At 33.8% G+C, this 15,206-nt stretch overlaps 1 protein-coding gene across 1 annotated transcript; it reads left to right on the forward strand.

Annotated features, from left to right (window-relative positions):
- Positions 1–9,940: 9,940 nt before the first annotated feature.
- On the forward strand, positions 9,941–13,667 carry LOC121266395 (receptor-like protein kinase HSL1). Its single transcript, XM_041170211.1, has 2 exons — positions 9,941–12,824; positions 13,042–13,667. Exons 1-2 carry the CDS (start codon positions 10,238–10,240, stop codon positions 13,431–13,433), a joined length of 2,979 nt encoding a protein of 992 aa, XP_041026145.1. The 5' UTR covers positions 9,941–10,237; the 3' UTR covers positions 13,434–13,667.
- Positions 13,668–15,206: the final 1,539 nt, after the last annotated feature.

Here is a 15,206-nt window from a genome sequence, read left to right on the forward strand (position 1 = left end):
ATTTTATGTCAAAAACTCCATTTATTTAAATGAATTTACTTCTCTTAAAAATATTTATAAAAACTCATAATTTTATTTTATGATAAAAAAATTATTTATTTCAATCAAGAATAAAGTTTTTGCTTTTAAAACTTATTTATTTGCCATGAAAGTATTTTATGGGAAATATTTTTTTTCCCATGATTTACTAGCAAAGGCCAACATATTTTTCACAGGTTGAGCTTTTCGTGGAGAAAAATATTTTATGTTACCAATTTTATGTCACGAGCATCTCACCACTAAAATTTGTGAAAAAAGAGTTTTGCTCAAGAAATTAAGATTTTTGCCACTCCAATCCTTTGCGGGAAAAATAGGTATTTGTTTTAGTATAATGTGACAAATCTCTAATTAATAATGTGTTGATCATGTGTTAACGATCGAGATCAAGACTTACAAATAATTTTTTTATTTTCTAAATAAAAAGATGAGTGGTTTCCATCTATCATTCTCAGAAATCATTATACTTGGACTTGAAGTATATACCATGATCGTTTTGTTGCACTTGATAACGAAATTGGCTTTTAAGATAGACAGATTAATTAGTGGAAGAGTTGGTGGTCTTCCATTTGTAGCCATGAAGAGAGTAGCATATATGTTGGCATACATATCCAAAAGTTTCGACGTACGAGGCCAAGTAACATGTAACGTGTGCGTGGCAGAAGGTAGCGGCCAGCCAACATGCAAAAGAAAAAAATTCTGAGCAGCACCATTTCGATCAATCATTTAAGCATCCAATAGTCTGTGCCAAGTCGGTGTTTGTTTTCGAGATTAACTTAAAATTTTAAAAAATTTTTGTTTTATCATTATAATTTTTTTAAATTTTTATACATAATAAAATAAATAATTTAATTTTATTAAATATTAAAATAAAAATAATATTAAAAAATATATCATAAAAATATTTTATTTAATTTTTTAATTTTAATCTCAACTAATCAATAAAAACAAATACAAACGAGTCCTAATCCTTTTGTAGGTTCCACTGATCCTCCTAGGAATTTCGCTTCTAAAAGTTGGCAGAATCGTTCATGGACCCTTCTATCTCAGCATAACTTTTGCGCGCGCGCGCATATATATATATATATATATATATATAAGCTGAGATAATGCTGACCCTTTTATTACCTTTTCTTTTTTTAAGAAAACAAAAATTTACTGGAGGATTTATTACAAGTAAAAATAAAAACAAAAATCTGAGATTCGAATCTGGGCGGTGGAAAGAATATGGTACAAGTATTTCTGCAGTTTTTAATACCTCAGAGTGCGTTGGCACCATTAATGGGTTACGTAAATATTATGCATTTTAAAAAATAATAATAAATTTTTATTATTAAAAATTAATTTTTTTTATACGAATCCGATATTTTCTCTTTTTTTTTTTAAATAAATACATGATAGTTAAGCAATTTATAATTATAGAATTATTTTTCTAATATTAATTTCTGTATAAATTAAAGATTCATCTCTCCTCGTCGAGTTTTGTAACAGATACAAGCTACTTTTTTTTTTTTTTTTCTTTTCCCCTGACGGATGATAACATAAATAAATACTCACGTGTATTGATAGCTTAACATAAACGCACCTGATGATCATCGATGGCCTGACTTTGCCAACACGTCGGGGGATTTATCGAGGCCAGCTAGAGTAAGCTTTTTTGTTGTTGCCCTGTTTTCTCTTCTGTTTGAGTCCCTTCAATTCACCCACCTACCTACCTCTATTTAAAATTTTAACCATAGTACACTGAATAAAGTGTAGCCACATTGGGTTGGTTTAACCCATTTCTAGTAATATTTAATGTCGTTTGAATTCAAAATTTATATTATTTTATTTTAATTTATCTCATTTTATTATTATAATTTTTTTAAATTTTTATATAAAATATAATAAATAATTCAATTTTTTTAAATCTTAAAATAATTTTTTTAAATTTTCACACAAAATATAATAAACAATTCAATTTTTATTCTACAACTTACAAACTATCTCAATTAATTTCAATTCATTTCTAAATACAAACTACTCGTAATGATACAGGTCATTCCCCTTACAATAATGTTCTACTCTTTACCTATTTCACTAATATGATTAGTTGTATTACTTTTTTTAATATAGAATAATTATTTTGATAAATCACATCAGTAAAATGTATAAAGAATACGTAAAAGTAACTGTATGTATCATAACTCTATTTTATACTTATTATTTTATTTTATAATTGAAGTAATGTTATATATAGTCATAGATTATACAAGTACAACACACTCATTTTAAAAAAAATGATATCCATCATTAAATTTTTTTTTTAAGTGGATCTTATATTTAGTCACATTTTTTAAAAAGAATGCGCGATTCTTTTATACTACTCGATAATTATAAGAGTAATGCTACATACAATCGTAGAATGTGCAAGTACCGTACAATCAGTTTGAAAAAGAGTGAGGTTCACTATTAAAAAATTAATTTTTTATATAGATCTCGAATATATTTATTTTTTTTAAAGTGATTGTATGGTGCTTGCGTACTCACAACTACAATTATCATTTTACTAATTATAAATATCGTGTCTCTTGTGCAAATGAATGGACAATATTGATTGCCCATAAAAATTTGGACGACGTTGATTGTGATGCTTATGGATAGATTTCTTCAGTCAAATTTAAATATGATAGATACAATAAATGGTGCACTATATATAAACTAAATTTCTATTTAAAGATGCAATATTCTCATCTTTATATTGGTGCGGTCTAGGAGATTATCTAGTTGTTATTTCTTATTAATTAAAATATACAATATCTATGCAATTATAAAATCTACTAAACTAATCAATAAAGATGATATAATTAAACTTAAAATAGAAAAACTATTACATCCAAATCGTACTCCGGGGCTAGAGAGAGAGAGAGAGAGAGAGAGAGAGAGGGGGGGGGAAAGAAACAAGCTGGTTATCATTTTGAAATGTCGAAAGAGGGGGGGAGTGTGTACTGGAGTGGCAGCGATTGACTAGGCGTAACGTAACCCATCAACACACCAAACAAAATCCTGAGTCCTGACTCCTGACCAGTTTGCTGTGGCTCGTGTCTGGGCGTGGGGTTCTCTGTGGCCTGAAAACCCAACTATTTTTGGGTTAAACTAATAAAATGTCTGGATTAACATACAAACAAACAAACTCGGTCGTGGAGTTTGGTGTCGGATTCGTACCCATCGAACTAACAGATCAAAAAATATATATATATTTGGGTTCAGTCTGACAGTTGCAGAGGAAGACTTCGTTGGGAACAGAAAAGGGCGTTGGATTTGGAGGGGAAGGATATATAAGCATAAAGATAGATCTCGTGGATGGTTGCCGAAAGATAGTCAAAGAATAGCAGTGAAATCCGTCCAAAATAAAGTTGTCACCATAAGCCAGTACTACAAAACTGTCCATGTCTCCTCTGCAACTTCCTGTGGCCTACGCACTACAACAGAAATCTGTCCCTCAAAATCTCTCACTAGTTTAACTAAATAAATAAAAGAAATAATTTCTACAAATTCTAACCAGATAAATTTTACACAAATCTTTATAAAAAATAAATAGACATTACCCTAAAATAAATATAAAAAAATTTATTTTTTTTTTCAAAAAAATCAACAGAGTTTGTTTATTTATAACTCGTTCCGAACCTTAATAAATAATGAAAATGATTCCACGTAATGGGATAAAATGGCAGCATACACGCGATAGTGATACATCTAATTTCCGAATGCTGTTGGATTACACCGATCCCTATACAGTGTAGCTGATTGATTAGGCCAGATGAGGTGAGATTAATTCACATCAAATTTAAAAAGTTTAATAAAATATTATTAAAATATATTTTTTAATATTATTTTTATTTTAAAATTTAAAAAAGTGAATTGTTTTTTTTTAAATTTAAAAAAATTATAATAATTATATAAGATATTTTCAACGTTTTAAGTTTTAATCTTGAAAGTAAATAAGGTCTTTTCCTTTTGGTTGCAAGACTCGGCTAGTATCAACTCAATTCAGTTTAATTTTAACTTGAGTTTAACATTTAAATATCCAACTCTCAGATTATTAATTCGTCTTAATTCAAAACATCTTTATACGTGAGACCTACAATATTTTTTCAACTCAACACATCTTTATATGTAGGATCCCTAACCTTTTTCAATTTTTCATAAATAGTATTAAATTCATTTTAACATCTAAACTTATTTTAGATGAACTTTACATAATTAATTCCATCTACTCAACTCACTACTATTAATAAAAAATTCAGTTCAATTCAATTCAATTCAATATTCAAACATAACCTAAAGAGATTGAAAGATTAACTAGGGTTAGAAATGGGCCGAATACTTTAAAATATGAGAAATCATTTATACAAATTTTAAATAAATAAATTTTGATCAGGCTTTTGTAAAAAAGTAAATTATAAATAAAAAAATATTTTTTTAGTGAGAGCCATCTTTCTATAACGGACTTACCTAGAATTTATCTATTTAAAATTTATACTTAACATTACTTTTAAAATATACATCTTAAATTAAAAAAAAAAAATTTAATAATATAGTTTTTATTATTTGGAACTTGAATCTTTGATCACCAATTGATATCTTATGCCAAGGAGGACTCTGATCTTTAAGCACGGTCAAATGTTATAAACTTCGGATAACAACGAATAAAACAGAAATCGGCTTTTCAACAAGAGGGTTTTACATGTTACTAAATTAGGACTCGATTGTTTTCGCAGATAAGATGAATTAAGATAAAAGTTAAATAAAATATTATTAAAATATATTTTTTAAAATTATTTTTATTTTAAGATTTGAAAAAATTAAATTATTTATTTTATTTTATATGAAAATTTAAAATAATTGTAATGATAAGATGAGATGAAAATATTTATAAAAGTGAACGAGACATTAGATATTTTATCTCGAATTAAAATGGCCAAAATTTGATAAAAAAATATTTATATTTTAGTTGTAATATATAAAAACAACAAGACTTTTTTACTCAACCTGACTTTCAACTTCTAGTTCAATCAATTATCTTCTTAATTGGTTCATTCGATTAACTATATTTTTGTTCACGATTTGCTACTCTAAGATTGAAAAATCATATTATCTCATTAATAAAACTTTATTAAATTTTAAAAAATAAATATAATAAATTTAACTTTTTCAAATTCTAAAATAATAATAATATTAAAAAATAATATTCTAATAATATTTTATTCAATTCATATCTGAATTTAAACGGATCAAGTTTCATTATTATAATTAATTAAATGATAGAATATTAACCGGTTGACTTTAATGAGAAATAATATTATATCCTGCTATATTTTTTTGAAATAATAAACAGCACACTTACTTATAAACTTCTGTATACAACTAACAATACTTAAATGTAAGTGATTTTAGATTTTATTTTGGCCATTGATTGCAATATCTATATATATTCCCGTTCATACTAATTCATGTTATATCCATTCAACTTAGGCATACGTTAAAGGCACTCTGTTTTTTAAGCCATGACGTACTCCAATTATACATGCCTATCCATGTGAGTTGACAGAAACAAGCAGAGATCACGCTTTTGATCAGTCTCAACACTGAACGCTTGGTGCGATCACAAGCATGCATTTCATGAAGATGTCACATTTTCTTTGCTGCTATAATATTTTTTTAAACCTATTCTTGCGTACGTATTGAGTTCAAAATAGAAGCTAATTCCAATGCTTCAACACACTTTTTCCATGAGTTACTGTAGATTACTTGCACTAGTAGCACTGCACGTAGTAAAATTAATTTAAACAGGACAATGCTAGCTACTCACGGTTAGCATGTATTGTTGGGTGTGCTTCTAGTATATTTTTATTTTTTAAAAATATTTTAAAAAATATAACAATTCACTAATTAAAATATTTTAAAAAATATAACAATTCACTAATTAAAATATTTTAAAAAATATAACAATTCACTAATGATTATTTTTTTAATCATTAAATAAAAAATAAAAATACATAAATAGTCAAGATGAGAAGCAATGAAAGAAATAGCATTTTCAATTTAAATATACCAAAAGACAACCTTTTTCGTGAAAAAATATAGCTTAAAAGCCAGCATATGTAAGTATGCAAAACGTAATATCTGCCGGCCAGATTTGGTGGAAATCAGTTCAAATCTTAATTTATCCGTTATGCATGCATGGCTTTAGCTTGCACCAAATCTCCCACCTTCGAAGTGACATGCAGTGCTTCGGCTTCGAATCCCTATTCAACAGTACCTATGGTACCGTTTCCTAGCTTCACCGAAAGTGTCTGCCACAGCCGCTCGCATCAGCCTGCTCGAAATATAACCGTCGGACATGCCGAAGTATTCAAGCTGCTTCAGCCTATTCATGAGCCAGCGCACACAACAGTGCATGCACGCTTTTCACTTTTATGCATGCAATTAATCGTGCGTGATTTAGTGTATCTATATATATATATATATATATCTTGATCCACTTTATAAAAAATAATAATAATAAAACACTTCACGCAACTATATCTTAAAACGAAGATTAATTTTATAAAATATGTTATAAAAGTAACTTCTCATGTATCAATAGGTAGCAATAGTAGCCTACGATCCAGTACTCCTCGTTGATGTCTCCGTCTCATCATCCATCGGCTCAACGATGCGACCGACGCGAAGGACATCTTGTCCTCTTCTTTTATTGGGACTCTACTTTGATTCCCTTGCTACTCTCTTATCTTTCTCCAATTGAATATCTTATATTAATAAAGAACAAAATTAAAAAATATAAGATATTAAAATATTTTAAAATTATAATAAAAAATAAAAAAAATATTTTTACCCTAGTGTAAGCTTGAGCCATGCACTGGGAGGCGGAGAAGCACGGCTCTTCACCAATTACGTGCACTTTCTACAAGCGTACTAAAAGCGTGGGAATTGAATCGTGTGATTATTAACTCTGTAATTATGCTGCATTTTGAATACGATTATCCATGACATTTCCACAATAGAGTTATGTTAATTAATATTTCAGGTCGAATATGATTCTACATTACTCATATTGTTTCTGTTATAGATATCAATTATATATGAAGTGTCCACCTTGGAATAAGTGAAATTATCCCATTTTTAGATTCGATCTGCCATGGGTCACGGGTGGCTGGGACTTCTGAGTAGGAAAGTCGTCCTAGGGAAGGAAAGTTATCCGCTATGCTTGAGTCTATGAGCCCTAAAATTTAGGGAGTATTTATTATTTGTATTTTCTCTCTTCATTCTTATGCATCATATTTATTTTAATTTTTTTACTATTTTTTATTTTATTTTTATTAAATTAATAATTTTTTTTTTCATCATTTATATACCATACATTTAATAAAAAAAAAATTATATATAGTGTGTGATGAGTATAATTTTTCTTATAATTATTTTGATTAATTTCTTTCTAAAGGACATACGTTTGCCTCCACAAAATTAACCATCTTATATATATATATATATATATATATATATAAGCGTGATAAGTGCTACAATTATAAAAAAAAAAAAATTGCGTAAAAAAAAATTATAAATTGAAATAGTTTAATATGATACGTTAAATCTATCTAACAATATAAATAGTTTTACAATTTAACGTATCACATTAAATTATATTAGTTTGTAAGTTTATTTTAATAGAATTCATTTGTAGCTAATGTAGTTTTATGTATTTGTATATGTTTGCCAGGTGCTGAATTTGTCCTGAATATATTTTCAAATTTCTTGCATGCTAAATCTATTTAAATGAATTGTGGAAACCAATTCTTAATTCACTTACGGCGTGTTTGTTGCAGCCGCATGACATGACTTGATTTGGCCGATCATAAGAAAAGCAAAATGTTACTCTTGAAGATGTATTTCCTACAGAATAAATATTTAAATCAGCCTATTGTTGGTTGTAGTCGCAACACATCTAACGTGTGGACTGGATTCACTAAACGCATTGGACCGAGTTCACTTACACACACGCTCGTAGGCTCTTAGCCCTCACATGTAGATGAGATTGTCTCTCCTCTCAGCCTTAATTATTGTTCGAGAGTCTTCTCATTTCGCACCTCCTCTGTCGTTGTCTTCAATCAGGATGTGGATGATGTTCGTGACTGCATCGAAGCTGATCAACCACTTGCGTCTCCAGGTATATGTAATAAAGGTCTCCCTGGAATATTCTTCTACATGTGGAATGGTTTTCATGAACTTTTCACTTGGTTGCTGAAAAAACGAGATGAAAAGAAAATGAAGGAAAATGATGTTTTATTCTTAAAGATTATAGTTTAGCATTTTCTCATCACTCAAATGGCGCACTAGTATTTGAATTTCTTGGTTAATTTTTATCTATAAAGAACTTTACTGTTTTGTCGCATGTAATTCGTATGACTTATACCGGCTCTTGTTGAAGAGTTTGGATTAGATCGTATATCTCTAGCACATAGATTGAGCAATGTATAAATTTCTTGTGGTTTGTAGGTTTTGTATGTACCAGACAGACTTACATTTGTGTCATATGACATATTGGGGGACAGAAATGCTTCAAAGCACAGAGATCTATACTCAAATGTTCCTCCTTTTTACATGAACTGGTAGTGCCGTAAGAAGGTCATTTCCAGAAATGCTTCACTTGTTCTCCTTGGTTTCACTGTGAAGGATCACTACACAATATTTTACATAAATGGTACCTAACAAGAGCACTTACAATAGATTTTTTTATCTTATTTTTTAAAATATATAACCAAAATTCATTTATTTATTTATTTTATATATTGACTTTTACAATATGTCATCTATAAGGTTATTTATTTTTCCTCTATATCATTTAAATATTTTTTTAATTTTTTTAAATATTTAATTTCTACTAATAAATTTACAATATCTATTTTTTTTTTATATTTGCAATTTTTTTATATACAATATAAACTAATTCAGTGTAAAACAAAAATATAGAAGCTAAATAAAAATTAAAAATAAAATCAAAATACGAAAAACTGGTTTAAAAATATTTGTTAGACGAAAATGAAATATATGTGTTTTAAATGATGAACAATAAAAAAAATCTCCTTATATGATAAAAATCAAAATAAAAGAAAATGAGGAAGTAAATGAAATATCAATAATAAAAAAAAAATTTACAAGATAAACAGTACCTACTACATGTACAGATTACTATAGCTAATTATATTTTAAAATTTCTTTTATATAATCGGATAAAATTTCTTTTTGAAACAATTCTTTAATAATTTTTATTTTTTATATAATACAAAAGATATTGAGAGTGCTGTGCTACTCATTATAGTTGCCTCCTCTGTTGTTTTTAGGTAAAATAGGAGACTCAATACAATTAGAAGCATCTCTCGATCTCGCAAACAAAGGTGACCTATAAATTTCTTTCTTTAAGGAGGCTCATGATATAGTAAAGAAAAAATCTAAATAACTTCTTATTATTCACACAATCTCTACACACTATATTTTTTTTAATTTTTATTATTATTATTTTTTTATCAAATATTTAATATATGAATAATGAATAAAAGAATTGAATTAGTTTAAAAAGAATAAATTTAAAAAATATTTAAAAAAAATATTAAAAAATTTAAAAATTAAAAAAAATTAGTATGTGGAAGTTAAAGAAATTGTGTATCAGCAGTAAAATTGGCATCTGAAACTCAAAGTACAATATATATATATATATAGCTTCATATTCACCACCTTACGTACCAACTTGAACCATTCGATCCACCCTCCCCCACCACCCCCCCCCCCCCGGCGGGCGGCGGGGGTCTCTCTCTCTCTCCTCTTTTTAATTAGATCTGTGTAAACAAAGCAAAAATAATTAAGGCATGCGAAATAGAGCAAGTAGAAGAACTAGCCTACTTCAAACTTTTTACTCTATCACACTCATACCAATGTTCTCTCTCTCTCTACACGCGCGCACACATTCATCTCTGTGCTGTCTTCCTCTCTGTGACTCTCTCTCCTACAGCCTTCATTAGCACAATCAAATGCACATCCTGATCCTCACTTCTTCTTTCTCGTTTCTCCTCTTTTGTCCCGCATATATTACGCCCAACCAGTACACGTTTCTCCTCGTGAAAACTCAAACTCACTTCCCTCTCTGGTTACCCATCCATTAACAACAATGCTTCTCCTCCTTCTCTTCCTCCTTTCTGGTCCGCCTCTCATCGTCTCTCTCAACCAAGAGGGCCTTTACCTCCAAAGCCTCAAGAACTCCCTCGAAGACCCGGACTCCGCCCTCTCTGCCTGGAACGAACGCGACGGCACCCCATGCAACTGGCCTGGGGTTACTTGTGACCCCATCTCCCACTCCGTTCACTCCCTCGACCTCTCCAACACCAACCTCGCCGGCCCTTTCCCTTCCCTCCTCTGCCGTCTCCCCAACCTCGCTTTCATCTCCTTCTTCAACAACTCCATCAACTCCACCCTTCCTCCCGACGTGTCCACTTGTCGAAGTCTCCAACACCTCGACCTCTCCCAGAATCTTCTCACCGGTGAGCTCCCCCACACCCTAGCTGACCTGCCCAGTCTCCGGTACTTAGACTTAACCGGCAATAATTTCTCGGGATATATACCAGACACCTTTGGGCGGTTTCAAGAACTCGAGGTTCTCTCCCTGGTTTATAATCTTTTGGACGGGACCATTCCGGCATTCTTGGGAAACATAAGTACTCTCAAAATGCTTAACCTTTCTTATAACCCGTTTGTCCCCGGTGGGATCCCGCCGGAGCTTGGGAACTTGACGAATCTCGAGGTGATGTGGCTTACGGATTGTAACTTGGTGGGTGAGATTCCTGACTCACTGGGCCGACTCAAGAAACTCACCGATTTGGACCTGGCGCTGAATGCTTTGCACGGTCCGATCCCCAGGTCCCTCACTGAGTTGAGCAGCGTGGTCCAGATTGAGCTCTACAATAACTCATTTTCAGGCGGGTTTCCTCCCGGGATGTCCAACTTGACTGCATTGAGGCTGCTCGACGTGTCGATGAACGAGTTGACGGGGACGATTCCGGATGAGTTGTGTCGGTTACCTCTCAAAAGCCTCAATCTTTACGAGAACCGATTAGAGGGAAGCTTGCCTGAGAGTATTGCCAACTCGACGGGCTTATACGAGCTCAGACTGTTTCGGAATGGACTCACCGGCGAGTTACCCAAAAATCTCGGCAGGAATTCGCCACTTAAATGGCTCGACATTTCGAGCAACCAGTTTTCCGGCGAACTTCCGGCTGCTTTGTGTCAGAAGGGGGTGTTGGAAGAGCTTTTGATGATATACAACCAATTGTCGGGTCCAATCCCGGCGAGTCTTGGCGAGTGCCAGAGTTTGACCCGTGTCCGTTTGGGTTTCAATCGGTTTTCCGGCGAAGTACCGGCTGGCTTTTGGGGTCTCCCACGCGTGTCTCTGCTCGAACTCGTTGGGAACTCTTTCTCGGGCCAAATAGCGAAGACAGTTGTTGGTGCGGCAAATCTTTCCAGTTTACTCTTGTCTACGAACAAGTTTTCTGGTCCGATACCAGATGAGATTGGATGGTTGGGTAATCTGGTTGAGTTTTCGGGTTACAATAATAGTTTCAGCGGGTCATTGCCTGGGAGTATTGTGAATCTTGAGCAGCTTGGGATTCTTGATCTTCACAGCAATGAGCTTTCTGGAGAGCTTCCAAGTGGAGTTAAATCTTGGAAGAAGCTTAACGAGCTGAATCTAGCGAATAACAAGTTTACAGGGAAGATACCCGAGGAGATTGGGAGGTTGTCTGTGCTTAATTACCTTGATCTTTCAAGAAATCAATTTTCTGGGAAAATCCCACTTGGATTACAGAATTTGAAGCTCAATCAGCTCAATTTATCTTACAATCGATTATCGGGTGAGCTTCCCCCGTTGTTTTCCAAGGAAACGTATATGAATAGCTTTGTGGGTAATCCTGGTTTGTGTGGAGATTTGGAGGGTTTGTGCGACGGGAAAGAGGAAGCTAAGAGGAATGGTTATGTTTGGTTGCTTCGGACAATTTTTGTCGTTGCTGGGCTAGTGTTTGTTGTGGGCGTGGTTTGGTTTTACTTAAAGTACAGGAACTTCAAGATGGCGAAGAGAGAAATCGACAAGTCGAAATGGACGTTAATGTCGTTTCATAAACTGGGCTTTAGTGAATACGAGATATTAGATTGCCTCGACGAAGATAGTGTGATTGGTAGTGGATCTTCCGGGAAGGTGTATAAGGTTGTGCTAAGCTGTGGCGAGGTTGTTGCGGTGAAGAAGCTTTGGGTCGGGCTGAGGAAAGAGTGTGAGAGTGTCGATGTTGAGAAAGGTCATGTTCGCGACAATGTCTTTGATGCAGAGGTTGAGACTTTGGGAAAGATTAGGCACAAGAACATCGTAAAGCTATGGTGTTGCTGTACCACGAGGGACTGCAAGCTATTGGTTTATGAGTACATGCCTAATGGCAGTTTGGGTGATTTGCTGCATAGTAGTAAAGGAGGGTTGCTGGATTGGCCAACGAGGTACAAGATTGCTTTGGATGCGGCTGAGGGACTTTCTTATTTGCATCACGATTGTGTTCCCCCAATTGTCCACCGAGATGTGAAATCGAACAATATTTTGTTGGATGGGGATTTCGGAGCTCGTGTGGCAGATTTTGGAGTGGCTAAGGTTGTTGATTCCACCGGAAAGGGACCTAAATCCATGTCAGTCATTGCCGGATCCTGTGGGTACATTGCTCCAGGTTAGCCACTTTAACTTCTGGTAGCTGGCTTTGGTTGGTTTGTATGCATTTTCAATTTGATCTCGATCAAATTTCATCTTCATGTTCAAGTTACTGTCATTAATTATTCCTATTTATGATTAGTGTTACTTGGATTCCATAACAGATATGGTTTCAATGTATAAAGTGTTTTTTTTAGCTCAAAACTTAAGTGCCCTTTTGCTTAAACTTGTTTCAGAATATGCGTACACGCTTAGAGTGAACGAGAAGAGCGACATATACAGTTTTGGCGTTGTGGTTCTTGAGTTGGTCACAGGGAAACTCCCGGTTGACCCCGAGTTTGGGGAGAAGGATTTGGTGAAGTGGGTCTGTACCACATTGGATCAGAAAGGCGTGGACCACGTTCTTGATCCCAAACTTGATTCTTGTTACAAGGTAGACATGTGCAAGGTGCTCAACATTGGCCTTCTCTGCACCAGCCCTCTCCCAATCAATCGTCCTTCCATGAGACGGGTGGTGAAAATGTTGCAAGATGTGTGTCCTGAGAACCAGTCCAAGATGCCCAAGAAAGATGGAAAATTGTCTCCTTATTATTACGAAGATACCTCAGATCATGGAAGTGTGGCTTAAGAGCTTGGATTCAAGTTTTATACTTTTATTGGTTTACAAAATATATTATATCCATGGATGGGGGAGTGGTAGCTTTTCTTTTCTTTTACATTTTCTTAAGCTAACTCCACATAATTAGATCCAGTTTGTGTTTTGCTTCAAAGAGTGGGGAAAAGTAAAAGAGGGAGTTCAAAAGGGAAAGAGGGAGTGGATTTTTTAAGTGTAAAGTAATATATCCTTGATGGATTTATCCAAGAGATTGCGTAGCTGCTTGCATTAACACCTTCTTGAGAATGATGTTTAGCACTGTTTCTTGATGGTGGACTTTCTCCCTGGCATCATCACTCAGGCGATTTTGAAAATGTAAACCTTTGGCTTCATTGTCAAGAATCATGCTACTAATTTTTTACTTCTGTTATGATGAGAAAATCCATGTATGGGGAATCTCTCAAAAGTCATGGTGTTGGTGTGGTGGTGTTGGTGCTTAATTTGAGCTTTTTACTATCCTCTCTCTGAGAATGCACAGCGGTTTATGCTACTGTTTAGTGAGGAGGGGCATATGGGGAGGAGGGCAGAAGCCTATACATCAAATTCAATTAAGAAGGTAGTTAGTAAGGTTGATACAGAAAGGGTCCCTCCCATTTAAGTGAAATAGCTCCCTCTCTTTGGGCTGCTTTTATAGCTATACTTTGTGCAGTCCAGATATACATCCTACTTACTGGAAATGACTAGGACGTCTCACTTGTAATTTGGGGCTGGTCCTACCCACATTCAAGTGTCAAAAAATCAAATTTCCCAATAAGCAACTTCTTCTTATTTGCTATGGTTCCAATGAAAATATTAGAGATTGTTCTCTTTTTATCCCGCCTAATGATTGTCAGGTAAGTCCTGCAAGGGGTGGGCAAAAGCTAGTCTAGAAAAAGCGCAATTACTACTGCAAGCCTGCGTTGAGAGCCTTCTGTCTGTTGTGGCTCTAATTTCCAGAGGTACAATTTTGGCACACCCCATTTACTCAACTCAGTTGGGCAGCTATAAGAGCATACGTAGTCCCGTGAAGAGGGCAGGAGTTATGCAATTCCCCAATAAAACTTTACGTACTTTTCGCTTTCAAACTCTATATACCCAATTAATGCACATTTTGTTTCTTGGCTTGATTTCAAAGATTAGTACCGACTTTAAAAGCTTCAGAGTTTCGTCTTCGGTCCAACTATATTCATGAATGTTTAAAAGAATTCTGACTTTGACGAGTCGCCTCCGTAGAAGAAAGGTATGAGATTCTGCTTAGATGATGACGCAGAACGCCCTTATCCTTCTTCATCAGAGATATTTGGCTAAGAATAATGTAGCATTTGTCTGCTTTCTTCTTCACTTACATATTTCTTAGACACTCAATTATGTATTTTTTTGGGTCCAACGGGGCTGCCTTGCACACTATATGAGAGTGACAGCCAGTGATGTGTCAGATAAATACGTCTTAACAGGATGGACGGCTCAAATCTCGCACTCTTAATACCATTTGTAACAAATCAACGAAGGTCCAACTCACGTCTCTGCTGTGCTCATATAAATTGACATGTCACGACAGTAGCAATAATTCTCAGCTACATAACAGTGTTATCCTCCCGTTTAATTTCATCCGTTTCTTGCTTTTACTTCGTCACTGGGAAATGGCCTGTTTGAGTTTGAGTCTCGAACTTGAAATCCACTTTTGTTGGACTGTCCAGCGGATAAGTCCACATTTCGATCTCTGTCTGGAAAGATGAGCCCATCAAAATATGCAGTGCATGAGCCCAC

The sequence above is a fragment of the Juglans microcarpa x Juglans regia genome, chromosome 5D, assembly GCF_004785595.1.
Source record: "Juglans microcarpa x Juglans regia isolate MS1-56 chromosome 5D, Jm3101_v1.0, whole genome shotgun sequence".
Classification (NCBI taxonomy): Eukaryota; Viridiplantae; Streptophyta; class Magnoliopsida; order Fagales; family Juglandaceae; genus Juglans; species Juglans microcarpa x Juglans regia.